This window comes from Marmota flaviventris, chromosome 10, assembly GCF_047511675.1.
Source record: "Marmota flaviventris isolate mMarFla1 chromosome 10, mMarFla1.hap1, whole genome shotgun sequence".
NCBI classification, from domain to species: domain Eukaryota; kingdom Metazoa; phylum Chordata; class Mammalia; order Rodentia; family Sciuridae; genus Marmota; species Marmota flaviventris.
This window is the reverse complement of record NC_092507.1, coordinates 42,866,218-42,889,206: the sequence shown is the minus strand read 5'-3', so window position 1 is coordinate 42,889,206 and position 22,989 is coordinate 42,866,218. Positions and strand designations below refer to the sequence as shown.

The following is a 22,989-nucleotide window of genomic DNA, read 5'->3' as shown; positions in this document are numbered from 1 at the left end:
GAAAGGCCCTGCTGATCCAGCTCTATATATGAAAACTGAAGATGCAGAAGCCCCTCAAACAGAGTCCCACTTATCAAATGCAGTGGACTCCCTCCATCCTGACACTGCTTGGCTTCAGACACTGGCCTTTTTCCTTCTGAAATGTCCTCTTCCACTGCTTTCTGAACTACCTGTTTACTGGGTCTCTTCCTCCTTCTCCATATCTCCTTTGCTGGCTGCTTATCCTTTCCCTACCCATTAATTATTTGAGCTCCAGCTTGGGCACGATCCTTGGCCTCTTCTTTCCTTCTCTGAGTAATCTTATCCACTCCTACGGCCCAACCTCCACCTGCAAGCAGATGACTTCCACCTATGTATCTCTAGCTAAAGGTTCCCACTGTGCATAAGACCCAAACATTTAACCAGTTCCCTTCTAAACATCTCTAACTCAACCATTCTTGTCACATTATGGCACTGCCACCCATCCATCACTTAATGCTCCACTGTTTCTCTCATCCTTATGTTCATTCAACCACTCCAACTCATACAGAGTCACTTCCTTACCAGTCTCTGTATCTTTTCCTCTTCCTTTTCACCTTCCTTTCCATTTACATGGCCCTAATTCAGGTTTTCACCACCTCTCCACTAGTCTACTACAAAAGTTCATCTCTGCCCCAATCTGGCCCTCTCTAACTCAACCTCTACACTGAAGTCAAAATGACCTTTTAAAGACAATTCAAACTGGGCACCTGTAATCCCAGTGGCTTGGGAGATGGAGGTAGGGGGATTGTGAGTTCAAAGCCAGCCTCAGCAACTTAGCAACTTAGCACAGCAATGCAGCAAGTCTGTCTCTAAATACAATATAAAAAGGGCTAGGGATATGGTTCAGTGGTTGAGAGTCCCTGGGTTCGATCCGTGGTTAAAAAAAAGAAAAAAAGACAATTTGATCATATCACTCCCCAAAATCCTTCAGTGGCTCTCTACTGCTCTCAAGTTTATTTCTAAGTATAGCATTAAAATTCTGCATGTCCAGAACCTCTTTGGCCTTACTTTATGCCATACTGTCCTCTTTTAGTCCTTCCACACCTTTTTCTCCATGCACTGAGTTCTAGATACAGTGAGTAGCTTGTAGGTTCCTGTTTTGGGTGATGCGGTCTGGCCTTCTCACATTTCTGTACCTTAGCACTTACTGTTTTTATTTAATGAACTTCTGTAGTGCTGTGGATGGAACTCAGGACCTTGTGCAGGCTAGACAAATGCTCTACCACTGAACTACATCCCCAGTCCTATCTAGAATATGTAAATGCCCACCTTCTCCTCAAAAGTGTAAATGTCTTGAGGGCAGAACCTGTACCTTACTCCATGTTATACTCCCAAGTCCCAGAAAAGGGCCAGGTACAGAAGAAACATTTAATAAAATGTTTGCCGAGCTCAATCAAAATAGTTAAATAAAAAAAAAAAAAGCATGTACCAGGGGCTGGAGTTGTGGCTCAGTGGTAGAGCACTTGCCTGACACTTGTAAGGCTCTGGGTTCCATCCTCAGCACCACATAAAAATAAATAAATAAAGGTACTGTGTGTCTACAATAAAAAATATTAAAAAAAAAAAAGCTTGTATCTTTGGCTTTCAAATTGTACTAACATTTGGAAATGGATTCTATTGATTGGAAAATCACACAACTGCAGACAAAATAACAGACTATATTATAAAGAAATGGATCCAAAAGTATTGGGAAACAGAAAAAAATTTCTGATTCTTACCTATTGCTGAAAATTCTTCCTGCTTTGTATAAATTATCTCATTTAATTCTTATAACTAGATAATGCATTGAATACCACTACTATTTTTCTCCTTTTACAAATGAGAAGCTGAAGCTGGGCAAAGTAACTTGCTCAAGGTCTCACAGCTAGTCTGTATGGAAGCCAGGTCCTGAAAAGAGCAGCTTCACTCTAGAGCCTCACACTGAACACCTAAGACCCTGGAATTCTCTAATAGGGACTGACACATAGAGCACCGGCTCTGTTGAGATAATGTTGTGCACCTTCTTGGTTTTCTCAAACCAGAATGGCACAGACCCTGAGAAATGGCCCAAGGATACCAGGCTTCCACTCTCATGCAAGGACAGCAGAGTTGCTGCTTTCGGCCTGTACATTCCACAGATGCTCCCACAGAGCCATGCCCAGACTGGTCTGGAGGCTCTGCTAGGGAAACCAGCTCAGGAAGGGCAGAGTTTTAATAAGGGAGCTCAGGGGAAATGCAAGACTTGTTAGCAAGAGGGAGGACCGTCCAAAGAATAAGATGGAGAAAGATAATCCAGTCTGGGGTGAGAAATGAGATAAGAGGAGGTTTGGGGGCCCCCCTCCTAGAAAAAACAAATTGTAAATTTCAGATTCCAAAGGCGATTTCAAAATAACATTAATGAGTTTGCTACTGTGCTAAACACTTGACATATTGAACAAATGTAATCCTCAGAACAACCCTACGAAGTAGGTGCTATCATAGTGTCTCATCTTACAGGTAAAGAACCTGGGGTACCGAGAGGCTAAGTAACTCAGGAAACATGGCAAAAAGCAGGGCCAGGTGTCAAGTGCACACATAGGCAGTCTAGCTCCAGAGCCTACTTTAACCCTATACTGTTGCCTCTGTGATCAGACAGTCCTACCTCCTCCTGATTCACATGAAAAAAATGAGGCTCCATGACCTTTCCCCAAGGTCACAAGTTGGTCAGTAGCTACATCAAGGAAGTTAATGATCTGCAAAAAGTCATTATTTGCTCCATGAAGTTTATGTTTTAAAGTGAGCAGTGCCACTGGCTAGTCTTATGACCTGGGTCAAGTCCCCTGGGTTTAAGGTTAAGGGGTTTCTGCATCCTAGCACATTGTTAAGACAAATTCCCAGCAGGAAGCAGTTTTTTGCTCATTTAACAAATATTACCAAATACTAGGCATTTACCAGGCCCTGTGCCAGGCACTGGGTTAGAATGTTGAGCCAGACACGGCCCCACACTAAAGAGCTCAGGCAGGAGCTTCCCCTTGAGCACAGGGGAAGACAGCTAAACACAGAATGCACAAAAGTGTTACAGGTCCTAAGATAACAATGTTTGGGGAACTCCTAAGAGAATCAAAAGGACAGAAGACAAAGTGGCAATGTTTGTCCTGAGTCTTCACAATGACTGAAAGGGGCAGAATGGCACAAAAAGTGGAGAAACAAGAGCATGAAAGACTGACATAGTGTGGCATAACTTGAGGACCTGTTGGGCAAAATAATCACCTCAGAAGATGTCCTGCTCTATCCTCAAAATCTGTGACTATGTTCCTTTACGTTGCAAAAGGGACTTAGCAGATGTGATCAAGGTTAAGGAACCAAAAAAGCAGAAGGGTAAGTCAGAGAGATTAGATGTGAGAAGAATTTGACTTATCAGTGCTAGTTCTGACGATGGACAAAGGGGACCACAAGCCAAGATATGCAGGCAAATTCTAGTAACTGGAAAAGGCAAGGAAATGGAGCTGCCAACACCTTGACTTTAGTCTTTTATGCATCATTAGGTTTCAGGAGGTAGCAAGAAAGAGTATAAGAACATCTTAGCACTGGCACTTATTTTGATTGTCTAACATGGAGCAAGTCACTTTAAACTCTCCAAGCTTCAGTTTTCTCATTTTTAAAATGGAGAAAAAAATGACATTGACTTTACAGAATTGTTATATGGATCAAATGGGTCAGAGATGTGAAAGCAATTTATAAACAAAAGGGTTTTTGTTGTTAACCAATCATAAATGAAAATAAGGCATTTCTGGAATCAGATTCATATGACTGACATAAACCTTTCCCCATAATATTGATATGTTCAGTATTGCAATGTGGTGCATGCTTGCTCACCAGGCTGAGAGTTCAAGGCCCAACCTCACTGTCTCATCAGCTGTTTGCTCGACACCCCTTACCCATTGGCTTTCTTAATAATACAGGCATCCACTCACAGAGGCTCTATAACTGCTGGGTCCAAAGGCTTTTTCGCAGTTGACCCTCAAGTTTGGGTCTGGTGACCACCAAGGAACACTAGTCCACTCATTTCTCCTGCTTCTGAAAAATGCTCTCCTCCCTGGCCTGCAGTGACTATACTCCCCTACCTACACTGCCTCTGTCTCTTCCGCTGGCTGCTCCTCTTCCTCCCACTTCTCCATATGCATTTTCTCCCAGCTTCAGTCCTTCAACCCTTTAATCTTTCCTTTTACTAGAGGATTCACCCACTTAGGTGATTTTAAGCAAGAGCTTCCTGGAATATGAATTTTTAGTGTAAATTTCTCATCTGAGCTTCAATCCTATATTTCCAATTTCCTGTTAGACATTATCACCAAAAGAGTTCATGTTAGTGCAAAAATATAGAGAAATTGACTAAAATGGAAATGCTAGGAGAAAATTCCCATTTGAGGTACAAAAGAAAAAGCACTAAATTCTGATCTAAATGAGGTTAAGTTTGAGCAGATGGCAGCACCCAGAGAAGGTCCAATAAAATGAAGACATATGGCCGGGGTCCAGGGCACAGTGCAGTCTGCTAACTAGGAAGGAACTGCCCCAAGAGACATGGGTTCTCATTACATCTTTGGTCCTAACTCACTCCTGGGGCCTTAGATGAGTCACTTCAACTCTCTGGGTCTTGGATCCTAGTTTCTAAATCGAGGCAGTCAGGGTTGGGGTTTGTAGCTCAGTAGTAGAATGCTTGCCTAGCATGTTTGAGGCACTGGGTTCAATCCTCACAACCACATAAAAATAAAATAAAGGTTATTTTTTAAAAATTGCATTAAAAAATAAACTGAGACAGCCAAATGGATTTATAGAGCTCACAGAAATAGATAAGAAAAATTATAAGATTTCATAGTAAATGGACAAAGAACACTGACAAAAAAAGAGAAAAAGAACAAAGTACCAAGAAACACATGGTAAACAATTCATTTTATGCAGTAACTGAAAATAAGAAGGCGACTTTTAGATTAGTAAGAATTAGGAAAATGACAGAAATGGAACAAACTTTCTAAAAATCAAAGATTCAAAAATGGATAAAGACAGAACATGCATATCCAAGAGGTGTCTGGATTAAGGTCTAAATTAAGCTGGAGAAGAGGACACGCTCTCTAAATGCTCTAAAGAAGCAGCATGAGACCAAGGGCTGAGTCTCAGGGAAACTCAGGCCTCACTCATGAGGGGAGACAGAACACCGAAGAAACAGAGATGGAAAGCCAGAAGAGTCACTAAAATTCTGTCAAACCTTTTGTTTTTCACTAATTTGCTAAACACATCCATAGCTCCTGTCATATGTGACATTAAAGCTTGAAATATATTGGTGAATAAAAAAGCATGGTCCTGTTGGCATGGAGGGTACTGCCTAGCAAATAAGAAATAAAGAAATAAATAATTAAATAAGTCATTACAAACTGAGATGAAGGCTAAGGAAACAGTTTAAAAATAGAGAATTGGGCCAGGTGAGGTGCACATGCCTGTAATTCCAGCGGCTTGGGAAGCTGAGTCAGGAAGATCGCAAGTTCGGAGCCTCAGCAACAGTGAGGCACCAAGCAACTCAGTGAGACCCTGTCTCTAAATAAAATGCAAAAATAAGGGCTGTAGCTGTAGCTCAGTGGCAGAGTGCTTGCCTGGCACATGTGAAGCATGGGTTCCATCCTCAGCACCACATAAAAATAAACAAATAAAATACAGGCATTCTTTCCATCTATAACTACAAAAAATTTTTTAAATGCAAAAATAAAGGGTTGTGGCTATGGCTCAGTGGTAGAGCATTTGCTTAGCATGTGTGAGGCACTGTTCGATCCTCAGCACCACATAAAAAATGAATAAAAATAAAGGTATTGTGTCCATCTACAACGAAGAAAAATATTTTTTTTTAAAATGCAAAAATAAAATAGGGCTGGGGATATGGCTCAGTGGTTGAGTACCCCTGAGCTCAATCCCTGCTTACTGCACCCCTTGCCCCCTGCCAAAAAAAAAAAAAAGAGAATCGGCAACCAAGTTCAGTGCCTTTGTGTCACCAAAATAGAGAATAAAAAATGGTTTCAAATTCACAGTCTGGGAGGATGAGAAGTGAGACAAGACCATTGGATTTGCATAGAATGCAACCACTTGGGTGTGTCCTGAGAGGCTGTGGGAGATGCCAGCTTGGAAAAAGTCCTAATAAAGGAGTAAGAAGGTCTGGAAATGGGAGTTGTGAGTATCAATCATTTTAAAAGGAATTTGGTTATAAAAGGAGGGAAGATTTGTATATGTTTGAAGGCAGAAAGAAAGAGCCAGTCCAGAGGGTAATAAATGGCAACAAAGAGAGGAACTGGGGCACAGCATTTCCCTCACCTCCATGGCTAATCCTTGCCAAGCCCATCTACTCTCCCTGAGAAAGTCTCACGAAGAAGCTGCTTCTCTTCTCCACTCTCTCAGTCCTCAGTGTTTTCATCATGTCTCAACTCAATGACCACAGCCACACAGCCACACCTTGTCCCAGGACTTAGTACTTCATCGCTTTCGAGTTTGCTCAAATGTCACTCTCTCCATAAGACCCACTATTGACCACCCCCACCCACATTCATGACCTCCTGCCCCTGCTCTACCATTTCACTTTTCCACAGCAATAATCATCATCTTATAACTAGACAATTTACTTCTGTTTCTTCTTTATTGCCTGTCTCCTCAGTAGAATATGAGCCTCGCAAGAATGGGTTTTTACCAGGTTTGGTCACAGGCATCCAGAACAGTGCCCGCACAGGGTAGGCGTTCAGTATTCAAATCTCAGTTGAATGGATATTGGGATGACCTGAATTCCCTTTCTCCATATTACTCCTTTCTTACATATTCTTCCCCTCTCACCAGAACTCTAATCATATCATTCTATATCTTAAAAACACTAAATGGCTCCAGTATTATTTTTTTTTCAAAGTTTATAGGTTGCTAACAGACGTTCCATTAAAAATAAAAATAAGAGAGTTCATGGGGAAACCCAGGTAAAACAAAATTTAATAGCTTCCTTCCTTCCTTCCTTCCTTCCCTCCCTCCCTCCCTCCCGCTGGGGACTGAGGATAGGGCCTTGCACATGCTAGGTGACCATTCTACAACTGAGCCACACCCCCAGCCCAGATTTCTATACTGTGAAATTTCTCAGGCCACTGAAAATCTCAAAGACAGAAGAGATAGTAATGCAGCCTTTCCCAAGTTTATCTGAACTTTAGAGTCCTCATAGGATCAGAGTTCTGAGAAAGGCACTCTAGAGAATGCTGGCATCTGACATAAAGTCCAGACTCAACTGGTCAGCTTTTAAGTTCCTCTCTCCACCCTTGCCTATCCTGGCCATGCATCCTAGATTCTGAAATGCTGTTCTCAGGATTTTAAAGCCTTCATTCTTTTACTCATGCTTCTGCCTGCAATGACCTGGATCTCACTTTGACCTAGCAAAATTCCACCTCTTCTTCAAAAACCCTTCCCAGTTAATCCCAAAAGAAATCGTATACTCCCACAGACCTTAGTATACCCCTTGATGTTAGTATTTTCACACGTCAATAATAATTACATCCCCATATGCTCCTTTGTTCAGAGAGAATGTGAGTACCTTACACACACGGACCAGGCATTACTCTCTAGCACTCAGCATAAGCAATGTTACACACAAGGTTCTCAATATGTATTGAACAAATGAATGAGCTAATGGTTCTTTTTTTTAAAATTTCAAATATTTGGCTTTTTTTTAATATTTATTTTTTAGTGGTAGTTGAAAACAATCTTTATTTTAATGTGGTGCTGAGGATCAAACCCAGGACCTCACACATCCGAGGTGAGCGCTCTACCGCTGAGCCACACCCCAGCCCTGGGCAAATGATTCTAGATTCTAAATAAAACAGATCAAAACAGGATCCAAGTTTCTTACCAGGCCTCATATTATCCACCAGTCTTAACAGCTTAGTGACTTCATTATGTTATCTTTCTTCTACAATAACTTGTTTCACTCTGAATTCTTCTCAATAGCATTCATCATACTAAGATTCCCTCCTATCTTAAAAATCAGAACTTTGGTCATTCTCCATTCCCTTTCATATTGTCACATCATTCTTTTCTTTCAATATCAAATTTCTTGAGCTATTTTCAGTTTCACTTTTGTACCTCCTCCTGGCTCCTCAAGCTCCTGCCTCTAACCTGGCCTTTGAACCTGTCCTGAACAAGATTACTAAATGATTCTTTGGTAAAATCCATCATGCAATTTTCAGACTGCTATTTGGCCACTTGACAACCATGGACGCTGCTAACCAACTTCCCATTGGAAACACGCTTTCCATGACAGCATTCTCATCTGTTTCCCTTCTGTTTCTCTGGTCACACTTTCTCAGTCTCCTTCCTCAAGTCCTTTAAATATTAGTGTGCTTCAGGATTTTGGACTTGGCTCCTTGCTTTTCTTACATATTCCTCCTGGGCAAGCTTATCTATTTTGATCACCTCAATTCCTAGCCATATGCTGATAATGACTCTCAAGAACATAATTATAATCTTAGTTTCAGCCTTGTACATCCAACATCCTGTTGAACATTTCCCCTGGGATGTTCTATAGTATGTTAAACACAATAAGTCTAAAACCGAACTTATCATTCCCCTACCTCCAAACCTCCTGTTCTTTATTACAGAGTGGTAGCACCATCCAACCACCTGACCTAACTTTCACTCCTTCACCTTCATCCCCAACATCCAATCAATCTCTAGGTCCTCTGAATTTTATCACATATGCATCTCTTGATTTCAACAACATTTCTGCATCCCCATGACTACACCATCTAGGTCACCCTCATGTCATATCCAGATAATTTATTAGATTCCTAACTGGGCTTTCCACCTCTAGGATTGCTTTTCCCCAACACCTTTCCCACATGGCAACCAGAAGGATTTTTCAAAACTCTTCAATTACACTATTATCTTTACGATAAAGAGCAAACTCTTAGGCTTTATGGTGGACTACAGGTACCCCTTCACTACAGCACAACTAGATCCTGGATAAAAGCTACCTTATCCCCACCAAAAAGTTAGCAGAGTCTAGAAGAGTAGACTCAGGGAGAGGTGAGGCTATCCTCAGGGCTGACACCAATAGCAATGCTGCTGAAATACTTAGCTATGGGTCAGTGATAAGGTACAAGAGCTAATCTTAGTATTGACATACTGAAGTAGGGTCCTCGAAAGGTATGCTAAAGTGTTCTAGGCCAGAGCTGACTCCTGACTATTGACAGAAACAAACAAGGCAGCAAATCTTCTTTAGAGGGAAGCTTTTCCAATTTAACCCCATAGAATTCCTATAGATTGAAATAAAATAATGAGCTTACAGCTAAAACCCACCAAGCACATGGGAAGGCAAAGATGATGACAGCAGTAACAATAAACAACAAATATAAATCCTCAAGGACTATAAATATAAGAACAGTCAGATGAAGAATACAGAAGAGCTATGTATTAAACGTTTCAAAGGATAAAAGACATAATCAAAAGAATGTGTAAATAGCACTGACAAGAGTCAAATTTAGGGGAAAGAAAAAACTTTCAAAAATGAAAAACAGAGTTTTTGAAATAAAGAATTCAATGAATGTGTTAAATAGTACATTAGAATCAGCTGAAGAAAGAATTAGATGTTGGAAGATATATATCTGAAGAAATTATCTAGAAAGCTGAAACAAACAAGATTTAAAAAGATGACACTCAAACTAAAGAATATGAATAAAAGGAATCTGGTTGTAGAATCTCAGAAGAAGGGAACAGAGAAAACAAAAGAGACACTTTTAAAGAGATAATAGCTATAAATTTTCAACAACTGAACAGGAATCTGCAGGTCTAGGAAGTATAATATATCTAGGATAAGTACAAAGGAGTACCTGCTGTGCTAGCCAATCTACAAGATCACTCCAAATGATTCTCACCTATTATTCACACACTGTGTAGTTGCCTTTCAAACCAAGAGAATGTGAGGGAAGTGACAGTGTGTCACTTCTGATATTAGGCTATAAAAGAAACTGTCTTCTCACTTGGTTTTCTCTAGATTTCTTGTTCTCTCTTGGATAACTTGTTCTGGAGAAAGCCAGCTGCCATGCAATGAGCAGCCCTAAAGAAAAACCCACATGATGAGGAACTGAGGCTTTCTCCATGCAATCCTGTGAGGGAGTCATTTTAAAACCAGATCCTCAAGGCCTGATCAAGCCTCAGATGATTACAGCCCCAGTCAACAGTTTGATTACAACCTCTTAAAAGACACCCTGAGCCAACACCACCCAGAGAAGCTGCTCCCAGATTGCTGACCCTCAGAAAAACTGTGTGAAATAATGTTTTAAGCAGTTAAATTATGGGTAATTTTTACACAGTGATAGCAACTGATCCATTGTTAAGACCAAACACCTTCTGCTTTACTCTTTATACTTAAGGCACTTGATTAACTTCTCTCCATCATCAGAGTGCTCATCACACTGTATGACAAAGTCTCATTAAGATATCTGTCTTTCCATTAGACTTATTCCCTTTTTGTTCCAAAAAGAAGGGAACAATACCTTTCTCCATTATTATGCAAGCATAATTCTTAGCACAAAAAATATATTCAATAAGTATTTGTTCCTTACAACCTACAGCATAGTGACAGGCAAAAAGGCTAAAAGGTGTAAAATATAAACATTCTCAAGCAATGATTCAAATGGAATCTTCATCATTCAACTGACATAACCATGAAACCCCTATATTCCAAGTTTAGGGAAGGTTTAGAAAAGGAACAAGGTTCAAAAGTTGGATGGTTTCCAGCTTCTCATAAGTCAAGCCCTCTTGAGTTTCACTATGACCCTGGAGCTAAAATCTTTGAACATCAGACATACCCACCTTTTTTTTTTTTTTTTTAAGTACTGAGGATTGAATTCAGGGGCACTCTATTGCTAAGCTACATCCCTAAGCTTTTTTATTTTTTATCTTGAGACAGAGTCTTGCTAAGTTGCCCAGGCTGGCCTCAAACTTGTGATCCTCCTGCCTCAACATCTCAAGCAGCTGAGATTACAGGGCATGTGCCACCACACCCAGCTCAGACACACCCACTCTTGAAAGCATTCGCACAATTATACTCAAAGGCCATACAGAAATAATTTTTTAAAAATAATCTGTTCTGCATTTGTAGAACAATTCCAGTTTATCACACTGATATTTAAATCTGATCACACGTGGTGTCTAAATATGAACATGCACATACACACATGTACATATATACATGTCATAAAATATTAATCACTAGTACCCTCTACTGGTGGAAATGTCTTATCTTTTCATATGAATGGTCTTACTGCCCTCTAGTGACCACAACCTGTAAAGACAGAAAATCTAGCAGCAGATGGGAGAATCTTCTTGGCCAGAATGATACGGTTTTATGTTCTTTAAGCATCTAATTTTCTCAGATTCCGGTTTGTATTACAGGGGTGCAACTCTAAAACTCTTGGGGGACCCTCTGGGGATTTAAAAACAGCTCTTCCCAGCTGTTAGTGCCAGTCTGAAGCAGCTCTCTCTCCTGCTTCTCAGAAACAAGAGGTCAAGGGGAGGCAGACAAGGCAATGGCTGTACTCATGAGGGCAAGAGCAGCAGCTGTGAATGACTGCCCTGGACTCCCTAGGGAACTGGGAGCAGCTTGAGGAACACATGTTGGCCCTCCCTTGCATATTATCCACAGTTGCGTACTGTACTAAAATGGCAATTCAACATAGTCTCTCACTTACCTTTGATATATCTCCAAAGCTACAATAAATGACACAGTGACAAATGTTACTATAGTTTGTTGCTGTTGGTGTCTTTTTTTTTTTTTTAAATAGGCTTTGCAAATTATTTCTACTCAATACAGAAAAGCCAAGCTTCTTTCAAGATTTAACTAAAACCTGTCATCTCCCTTTCGAAGTTTTTTTTTTAATTCCCCGATTTAAGTGACTGTTTTGTCTTTTGTGCCAGCATATATTGCCCAGGTCAGAATGGTACCCAGAATATTATATGTTCATTTAAAACTTACAGCATTTCACTGCTTCTATTTGTCTAAATGCTTGTCCCATCTAGCAAACCTTAAGTTCCTTGGGGGTCACGAACCATATCTTATTCATTTTTGCACACTCAAAATGATATCTATAGATCACTGTGTTACTGGTCTATAAGGTAAGTATAGAAACTGGAAGCATTTAGAAACTTTTATAGCTATTCTATATGTGTTGGACCTAATTTTAAAAATTGGGGCTTTGTTTTGTATATTTTAATTTCATTTTCTGATAAATGTTATTATATATTACAAAAGTATTGGGTGCAACCAATGGAGAAGTTTTTAAACAATGGTCCTTATCCAGAGAGTTGGAAAAGCCCTAGTAGGACAGATAACTTAAAATTTGAAGGAAAGAGGAAAGCAGGAAGAAAGGAGACAAAAAACAAGACTTTTCATAAAATTCTGAAGGAACATACCTATCCTTGTTGATTTTAACACTTCCCTGGAGGGTATTTTCTTCTTTAATTCTCGTAAGGCCTCAACTAGATTCTCTTTGCTTTGATCAGGAAGCTCCAACATAGTTTTCCATCTTTTTATGTCTTCTACAACCACAACTCTCTGAAAAAAAGAAAAGTCATTTGGAAAATGGAACATTTTCATTAGAAAGACATCTGCCTTCACCTGAGCTAATGGGGCTCCTATTGACATATGAATTATTGATTATGACCTGAACCAAAGCACAGTGTGTCTGATGGCCCCAAATGATGGGTAATTGCTTAAAAGCAGGTCCTGCTTACTGCAAATCAGGAAGAGAGTTGCATCTATTAGGAAAAGTGCAAGTTTTAATCTTACCATGTCAGACACTACTGGGCACTTAGCTGTGAGAGGTAATAAGAAAGAGAAGAAAAGAAAAATGATGCTGAGGTGAATCAACCTTATAGATCACTTAAGAGTGTCTTAATTCACAAGCATGGACAGAGAGCAGAGGTCATAAAGGCATGTTTATTTCAACAATAAAAAGCATGCTTCAATAGTTCCCTACTTTGTAGAGGAGAAAACTCTTTCTTTTTGGAAGAATTTTTTTAAAACTTCAGGAGAGTAACTCACTACTTATAACAAAAAAAGGTTAATACTTTGCCATTCCTCATAAAATAACAAAACATTTTAAAACTTAAGTCCCTTTATACTCTTCACCAAACTCATTTCCACCCTTATATTCCCAGGAAAAAACTACCATCTTAAAGTTGATATGCATTTTTCCATTAAGTGTAAAATATTAGCAATGAAGGAATATGGGTAAAGGGAATGGGAAAGTTCTTTGTACTGTGTTCTAACTTTTCTTTAATTTTGAAAGTATTTCAACTAATAACTTTTTTAAGTACAGAGACAATTAAAAAATGAAGTTGCTTTCATAAGTGCAAAATAAAAAATCTTGTCTTGGATCATTACTACCCTGGGAAGGTGGGCAGTTAGGAATTAGAAAGGGTTATAGCTTCTGGGATCCTGGTAATGTTTCTTGATCTGAATGCTGATGTGTTCACATTGTGGAAATTTCTTAAGATGTACACTTAGGATCTGTGTACTTTGCTATATGCATTTTCAATATGGCAACTTAAATAAAAAGCAACTATCTAAAAGTCCCATCTCCCTCCCTTGGCTGGGGTCTGCTTCAAGTCTAGAAGCCATGGTGGGAGGAGGGTATGTTTGACTCCTCTATTCCCCGGCCTTGGTTTCTCCTCTTCCCCAATATGTTTATTTGCTTTGGTTCCCCATTCATCCAGGTTCAAAGCTGGGAAAAGGAAGGGAGCAAAGGAAAAGTTTTACTTTGTTGTGATACTATGCTAATCAGGTTTTAGTGCTCTTTGAATTGGCAGATATTTGAAGCTGACTCTTTCTTTTTCTCTCAGGGTGGCTTTTGTAGTTCCTTGGAGAGCTCCCATTGCTGAGATCTCACTTTTGGTACCCATAATGTGGGCACTGCTTCTTCCAGCCAGCCACTTACAAGTCCTCCCTTAAGTTCCCAGTTTTTGGCAACCCACTTCACACAGACTCTCTCTGTAGGGGTTCAAGGATTCTTGTAAACCCAGCCACTTTAATTCTATTCTATGCCAGCCAGCATTTTCTCCCATGATTGCCCACATCTTTGTCCTAAAAGTTTCCAAGAGTATCAGCCTTCCCCAGTCGCTTCTCTCTCTGGCATTAGTCACTCCATCTTTGGATTTTCTCAGGCACAGGTCTAATTTCTGAGTCTACCAACTCCTTGAAGCCCAGTTCTCCAAGTGAAACTGCTACAGTACTCTCACTTCATCGGAAGGAATTCTCTCTTCCTTCTTATTTAACTTCAACTTTCTTTAGAGCCTCTGGTGGGTAATGGGTTCAGGATTCTAAAACTGGTCAAACGTTTCTGTCTTCCCAAGTTCTGCATGGATGGTCCAAAATCTCATTTGAGAACACCATTTGCTACCTATTACTTTGTTCTCAGCCTTTAGGGTCCTTGGTCAAAGTTGAAAAAAATCCCTTTCTATAATCTCTATAATATAAAACAGTATAATTATTGTTAAGTGACATGAAAAATAAATAAAGGAAAAGGAGAAAATATTAGGCTTTGAAAAAAAATTTTTAGTTGTAAATGGACACAATACCTTTATTTATTTATTTTTATATGGTGCTGAGGATCGAACCCAGTGCCTCACGTGTGCTAGTCAAGCACTCTACCACTGACCTACAACCACTGCCCCAACATCAGGCATTTTTAACTCAACAAATTTTCTTGATTTATTGATACTGATATATACAATCCCAATTGATCCATTTTAATATCAGATGGTATTCCATTATTTTTCATACAAATGACTGGAATTTTAAAATCTATTCCCCTAATGGATATTTAGGATTTCTTTCCCTGTATTTTTTCTGTTACAAACATTGCTTCAATGAACTCCTGCCTGTAACAGCTTTTTGTATGTGTTCCACCCATTTACTTTCCACTTTTCAGGGTCAATATACTTTAAATAGCCTAAAGCTACTTTATTTTGCTCCCTCACAAAGAAAAATGTGTTTATAAATATTTTATTAAAAGATAGATATTATTGCTATCCAATCAATGATCTCTACCTTTTAATATCATTTGTATTTATTATGATTACTGATTAACAATTAGGCATCACTTACTCTTCTATGTAATGGACCAAGTTTAGTTTTGTTTTTTTCTTTATGGTTTGGAAGTTAGACACCATATTTCTTTCATTTTAGTGTTTACTTCTATCATTTTAAAAATGTTTATTCAACAAAATCTATACATCTTCTTCCCAAAAGCCTTTATTTCAAAAACTCTTATTAATATCTCATTTTCTTTCATGTTTGTATCTCTTTATTTCTTTGTAATGCAGATAGATCTAACTTCCAATTCACCAATTCTCTCTTTAACTATGGTTTGTCTACTTTTAAACACAGAACAATATGTTTCTTCTCCAACAAATATATTTTTTCATTGAACAAGTTCTGTTCTTTCCTCCAAACTTGCCTGTGTTCTTTTCATACTATCCTGTTCTTATGATTTCTATTCATGTCCTTATTCCCACTTCCATGAACATTCTAAACATATTTCAATTAAAATCTCTTTTAGATTGTTCTCTTACCTCCACTTCTAGAGATGGAGAATCTATAAAGCTTATAATTTTTTGACTTTGAGTTCATTTTTTAAAGGGGATTATTTTCCATGGACATTCTGTATATCCTAGGATGTGAAGTACTTAACAGGGAAATCTCTCATTTGCCCCTGCCAAGGACCTTGGATTCTCCTGGTACTAGACCAGATTTTACGTGAATTTCTTTCAGCTTTGCAGACAGTGTGAACTTAAAACTATATATATATATATATATATATATATATATATATATATATATATTCATGCACAGCAGTAAGTGTGTGATTCTAATGTATTATATAGTCAACTCTTTTTCCATCTAAGACCTGGAGAAAAGATTATAGTCTTCATGCTGTTTTCTTGGACTAATGGATGAATTTTTGTTTTTGTTTTTTTAACTGCCGGCCCTGTTTTCTTTTTTAACTTTATTTACTTATTTTTATGTGGTGCTGAGGATTGAACCCAGTGCTTCACATGTGCTAGGCAAGCGCTGTACCACTGAGCCACAACCCCAACCCAATGGATAGAATTTTTCTAGCTCATTTTTCACAAAAATGGCAGCCCTGCCATTTTTTCATGTGAGGGGTCAGTTCCAGCTCCTATCATATTAGCCTGTGGCCTTATCTCCTGGCCCCTCTTACAACTCCAGTGCCTAAGCATTGCATCTGATTTCAATATTCACTGGAAATATTTAGCTTCAGCTCCCAATCACAGCTTTGGGTGTTAATTTCTTCTCTCTTCCTTGCACATCAGAAATGATTTCCCTTTCTTGTTTTTTTTTTTTTTTCTTAGTTATAGTTGGACACAATACCTTTATTTTATTTATTTATTTTTATGTGGTGCTGAGGATCGAACCCAGCACCTTGGCCTTGCACACACTAGGCGAGCGCTCTACTGCTGAGCCACAACCCCAGCCCCTTCCCTTTCTTGTGTTCAAATTTAGCTCTGTATTGGAGTTTTGTTTTATTTTGTTTTTGGTACAAGGGTTTGAACCCAGGGGTGCTTACTGAGTCACATCCCCAGCCCTTTTTTGTATTTTATTTAGAGACAAGGTCTCATTGTGTTGCTTAGGGCCTTGCTAAGTTGCTGAGGCTGGCTTTGAATTCATGATCCTCCTGCTTCATCCTCCCAAGCCACAGAGATTACAGGCAATGCACCATTGCACCTGGCTCCTGGAGATTTTTTTTTTTTTTTTTTTTTTTTTTTAATATATAGCGTTTCTACATGGTTAGAATTGGGTTAGGAGTTCCTGTCAGATCATTTCACCATATGAAACTATAGAAGTCCAAACTCTTTAGCATGATAAAAAAGGCCTCCCATAACCTGGCTCCTGATATTCTTTTTGGTCTTATCATTACCTTCAGATACATCAAATTATTGGCAGCTACCTAAATGAATCACAGTATTTCACACTGTTAACCTAGGGATGCTCTTTCTTTGCCTGATAAGAAAAATCTACTTACTTCTTAAGACTCTCCTCAAGTATCATCTCTTCTATGAAGCTTTACTTGCCTCTCTCCTACCACATTTGACCACATTTTCCTTTAGGTCTCATTGTAAACTGTATAGATTCCAATTACCAAATCCATGGTTTCTGCATACATTGCTCAATGAGACTGTCTTCTCCACTAGACTACGAATAACTCCAGGGCAGCAACAATATGTTATTTATTTCTCTATCCTCAGTGCACAGTAAATATAACTGCACAAAATTATGTACTGTGTTTCAGATCTGAAATTTTAGGAAGAAATGGTAGAAAAAGTCAGTTTTCAGAGCAAAAGAATTCTATATATGTTGAAAAAATGTTTCCTTGTATCTGTCTAAATATGAGACTGAAAATTCTTACCTGAATTATGTAGGATACAAAAGGACATGGAAACTTGGGACAAAAACTATCATTGGGGAAGCTGCAATGAGTAGTGGAAAGTTATGCCAGAAAGAAGATAACGCTCTCCATCTGGTCTTTATAGTTAGGGATGGGTGTAATATGAGGTGTGACAAAAGCAGTAGGGCAAATGATTTACTCATAAGCAGTAACTTGGGCACTGGTGGGGGCAGCAGACAACATATTGGTTAGTCAGTCCTACAAAGGAAAGAAAGGTTCATAGAACATTCTGAAATGCTAAAACTGCCCACCCAACCCCCGCAAAAAAAAAAAAAAAAAAGCATATTCTAGGAACTTTCAATTTTAAAAAATTCTGCTATTGAAATCAACAGAAATCATTTCTCCTTAAGGGACTAATAAGAGATTAACCAAATTAACCTTTACCATTTAAATGAACACTACATGAGTTCTATTGAGTATCACTTTTATTGAATGTGATAAGGCTACAGCAAAATTACTTGCAGTATACTGATAACAAAAGTACAATGATCCTAATATCTCAAGATTTTTATACTTCCTCAGCTTGGCATTCAGAAATCTGCCTTTGTTTTTTTTTTTAAGTTTACCCTACGGGGGCACACTATGGATCTAGATTATCTAGTTCAAACCCCAGCTCTGCCACTAACAGATGCATGACCTTAGGCAAGCTACTTAATCTCTTTGTGCTGTATATTCTTCAACTGCAAAATGTAAATGATAAAAGCATACATTTCAATCTGGGTTGTGGCTCAGAGGTAGAGTACTTGCCTAGCATACATGAGGCACTGGGTTTAATCCTCAGCACTACATAAAAATAAAATAAAGGTACTGGGCCGACCTACAACTGAAAAATAAATGTCTTTTTTTTTTTTTTAAAGCATACATTTCACAGAACTGTTACTAAGACTTTTAATATATGTAAAGCACCAGTACAATACTTGGCTCATAGAAATGGGCTCAATTACTGTTAGTCTTTATAGTTAGGGATGGGTGTAATATGAGGTGTGACAAAAGCAGTAGGGCAAATGATTTACTCATAAGCAATAACTTGGGCACTGGTGGGGGCAGCAGACAACATATTGGTTAGTCAGTCCTACAAAGGAAAGAAAGGTTCATAGAACCTTCAGCTCTTTACAAAAGTTGCTCCTATTTCATGCGTAAGAAGAGCAAACAATTAGTTTCTACTAATAGACAGCACAATGCTCAGTCCTATGAACATGCATTTAGTTAGTCCTCACAGTGATTCTGCAGGTTAGGTACTATTAGGTGTTATCCTTATGTGATTGATGAGGAAACCAAAAACTTCAATATTCAGTAAATTCCTGGAATTAAAACATGATGCTGGTGTGTGGGAATAAGTCCCTCAGCCGACAGTGGACCTAGCTAACAGTCTAGAATTCAGTTAGCTCACCTTGCCTTCAATTTGCCATTCTACACACCTGAAAGTAAGCACCATGCATTTATAAAAGAAACAACAGCCAGCTGTTGTGGTGCATGCTTGTAATCCCAACTACTTAGGAGGCTGAGGCAGGAAGATTGCAAGCTTAAGGCCAGCCTGGACAACTCTGTGAAACCCTGGGGGCTGGGGATGCAGCTCAGTGGTGGAGTGCTTGCCTAGCATGTGCAGGACCTGGGTTCAATCCCCAGTACTGAAGAAAGAAAGAAAACAGCAACTGCTACTTGTGGAACAGTTACATGCCAATACTTCCACCTTCCTGTCCCTTTAAGGGGTCCTATCACATAGCCTTCTCTGACCACTAAAACAGACACTGCAATGTTTTCATTCTTAACAAGTCCTGTGCTAAGGTACTAAGGACACAAAATTATTATACTTCCTCAGCTCGAGATTCAGAAATATTTCTCTCTCTCTCTCTCTCTCTCTCTTTCGCAAAGTTTAACCTACAGGGAAAATACTATGGATACAGTTATCTAGGAGAAGCTCAGGGCATAGCATGGGACACATCTGATTAGATTGGCTCTGTATCTGGGGGAGAGAAGGGTAGTCAGGAAAGGCCTCAAAGTAGAGAAAACTCTTAAACTACGTCATAAGGGATGAATAGGACTTCATTAAGTAATGATAATAACAATAACAGCAAACACTTGCACAGTACTTAGTATGTGCCAGACTCTGTTCCAAACACTTTATATATACGGACTTACTCGAATCTCACAGTATCTTATAAAATAGGCATTAATCCCTAGACGAGGACACAAAGACATTAAATAACTTACCCAAGGTCACAAAGGCAGAACTGGGATTTTAACATAAATATTTTGGCTAATGGGGCTGGGATTATTGCTCAGTGGTAGAGTACTTGCCTAGCATGCATGAGGCACTGAGTTCGATCCTCAGCTCCACATAAATGTAAAATAAGGATATTGTGTCCACCTAAAACTAAGAAATAAAATAAATATTTAAAAAAATTTGGCTCAAGAGTCTGTGTTTTTTTGCTTATTTGTTTTCTTGGTACTGGGGATTGAACCCAAGGTTGCTTTACCACTAAGCTACCTCCCTAGTCCCTCTTTTTTTTTTTTAACTTTATATTTTGAAATAGGGTCTCGCTCAGTTGCTTCATGCCTTGCCAAGTTGCTGAGGGTGGCCTCGAATTGTGATCCTCCTGTTTTAGCCTGCTGAGTTTTGGGGATTACAGGTATGTGGCATCATGCCTGGCAAAAGTCTGTGTTCCTAATTACTACACTATATTGCCTCTAAGACAATGAAGTAAGGCATTTCAGGAAAACAGGATAATATAGTGTATTTGCAAAGGTACAGAGGTATAAAAGAGCATGTCATCTTTGGAACTGTGAGAGGCTGACAACGAACAGAGTGTAAATAATGAGTAGGGGCTAGGCATGGTGTCATATGATTAGAATCCCAGGGGCCCAAGAGGTTGAGGCAGGAAGATTGCAACTTTGAGGCTAGTCTGTTCAACTTAGAGAGACCCTGTTTTGAAATAACAAATAAAAAGGGCTGGGGCTATAGCTCAGTAGTAGAGCACCCCTGGGTACTGGAAAAAAACAAAAAGTGTGTGTAGGTAAGCATACATGTAGTTTAATTACCACTACCACCCATTTTCCTCTAGAGGGTCTGACATCATGAGCCTTCCTTTAGTTGTTATTAATATTCTGATGAAACGAGATAACTGAAAACTTGATTATGTTCCATGAAGTCATAGAACTACAAAAGTAGAAGAGACTTTAAAGCTCATCTAGAGTTCAGCAGGTCTCAACCACCTGCTGCTTGGAAATATGTTAGATAGGGTATTTGTGGTCTTCACACTGGGAGGTCCTATTTGTGTTTAATGCTTCAGAGGCAGGAATGCTAAACATCCTATAACTCATAACTCATAGGTAGTTTCAAGTAATGAAGATTATCTTGCCCCAAACAACAACTGTGCCCCTTGAATAAACACCAATAGTGTTCAACCTCCCCATTTTGTAGATAAGGGATCTGAGGTCTTAGAGAAGGGACTGACTTGCTAAAGATCACCCAGATGTACAGCAGGGCCTCAGACCCAATGCTTCTGTCTATGTCCCCTTCACTGCTTTCTTATGGGTCTGGGAAGCTTGTGAGACATATAGAAAAGGAGTCCAACTAAGTATCTGAGTCAAGCACTCAAATTGCTGCTTTGTTGTCATAGTTCTTTGTATGCTGTCTCTAAACCCAAATCCCCCTCTCCCTTTCAAAGAGACACAGACTGGAAGTTCAGGTTTGGTAGTTATCTGCATAGAAAATTTTGAGACAGATTAGAGCCACCCTGGCCAAATAACATAAAATGTGACAGAACTCTGAGAGCAAAAACATTAGGAATCTAGTGGAGGAACAAAACCTACAAAGGAAATGAAAATGAAAAAGTCAAATGCAGGCGTAGGCTCAAGATGACAAAAGGAGCTAACAGCAAGCTGTTTTGTTTTTAGTGAAATAATAATCACTTTAGTATTTATTAAATACCTATGTTCATTGGATTTTTGTATATATTCCTTGACTATTCCTTGATAATATAAATAAAACTGAGTTCCAGGTAGCAAAGCCCATTAAAAGTCTCTCAGGCCAAGCTACAGCTGTGGAGGCCATGTGATATAGTTGTGGCAGGTAAATTATGACAGTACTCTAAGCACTGTCAGTCACTCCTTAGTAAGTCTGGACAGGGCACATAGAATTATATTTGGTGGTTTAACATTCCTGAGCAGAAATTTTTCCAAAAGAAAAACAACAACAAACAAACATACAAAATACAAGGGGGCTTGTCCTACCTGCTAGAAGACATATCTAAAAGCCAGAATAATTAGAAGAATGTAGCAGGGATGTGGGAATCAATAAACAGAAATGCGATAGCATACTGGGGAAACAGCAATGGAATAGTCACATAAACTTTGTGGAAGGGCATAGCAAAAAATGATTCATGGGAATCCCAGGATAAACCTCTTTGGAACTGTCTGCTGTCGCAGTATTTGCACATTTGCTCTAGTCTCAGATCCCCTCTCACCTTCAGAGACTCAATCGTGGCCTGCTTGTAAATCTTTCCTCCAGGATCTTTCTTTTGTGGGCTATTCTGGATTCTAGGCGTTCGAATGACGAATTTATCCATCGTTAGGGGATTCCAACTACCTTCTTGTGCTCGCAGCGTTTTCTGCTTAAGAAAGAGAGCAGATTCTAAAACTTCATCAAGGCTGCCATGATGTGTGTGTTCCCCAAAGTAAAACGACTGGGTTTTCTGGAAGCACTCCTGAATCGTGGTGATTCTTGGACGGTATTAACAGGAAGTAAGAGTTCTTGGGGGCGGGGGAGGGACTCTGCCTAAGACCTGAAACTATACAGAAAGTCTACTTCCTGGGTTAGGAGGTTCCTAGCTTCCAGAAGCGCAGCCAGTAGAGGGGATCCCGATCTCGGGGCAAGCGGCCTGAAACTATCTTCCAACTTAGGAAGGTCGTGGCAGGGTTAGGGTCAGGGTTGTTAAACAACTACCCCACCGCAGCCCCGATCCCAAAGGTTGACTTAGTGACCAGCAACGACCTCCTCTAGGCCTGGCAGGGTCCTCACAGTAAGCAGCCATCTCCAGGAAGGACTGATCAATGGTCAGAGGAGTCCAACCACGACTGTCAGGCTCCGGACCCCGAGGGAGGAAAGGAACCACCCTCTCTGCCCCTACCCCGCACTCAGGAGCGCGGGAAAGGACACCCACCACGAAAAGCAGCCCTGACAGCACCTGCACCTCCAAAGAGCGCCCAGCGAAAACCCCGCCAGCGGCGAGCGTCGGAGCTATAAGCTCGCTCGCCTGCTCAGCCGCCCAGTCCCCTGAAGGCTGCGAACCACACTCCCCAGAATGCACCGCGAGGGGCGGGCGGGGCGCCCAGGGCGGTAGCCGTCCCCGGGAGCCGCTCCCCTCCGGCACGCCGCCCGACACCGCGAAGAACTACAAGCCCCAGCCTGCCCCGCGAGGGGCGGAGCCGGCGACGCTCCGCGCCGAAACTCGCGATGCTTGGGCCCACCTCCCCACGC

The 22,989-nt window shown here is 39.9% G+C and overlaps 1 protein-coding gene across 4 annotated transcripts in view; it reads right to left on the bottom strand.

Moving 5' to 3' along the window:
• Positions 1–22,989, bottom strand: part of Tceanc2 (transcription elongation factor A N-terminal and central domain containing 2) — a 37,195-nt gene that overhangs the window by 13,634 nt on the left and 572 nt on the right. The window contains exons 1-3 of one of the 4 annotated variants that reach the window (XM_027944908.2): positions 22,673–22,811; positions 21,977–22,123; positions 12,454–12,595 (exon numbers count right to left, since the gene is read on the bottom strand). In XM_027944908.2, the coding sequence (XP_027800709.2) occupies positions 12,454–12,595; positions 21,977–22,078 (244 nt within the window). In that variant the 5' untranslated portion in view covers positions 22,079–22,123; positions 22,673–22,811. Of the gene's footprint in view, positions 1–12,453; positions 12,596–21,976; positions 22,124–22,672; positions 22,812–22,989 lie in introns of those variants that run through there. The other 3 variants (XM_027944906.2, XM_027944907.2, XM_027944909.3) reach the window with 3 other exon arrangements.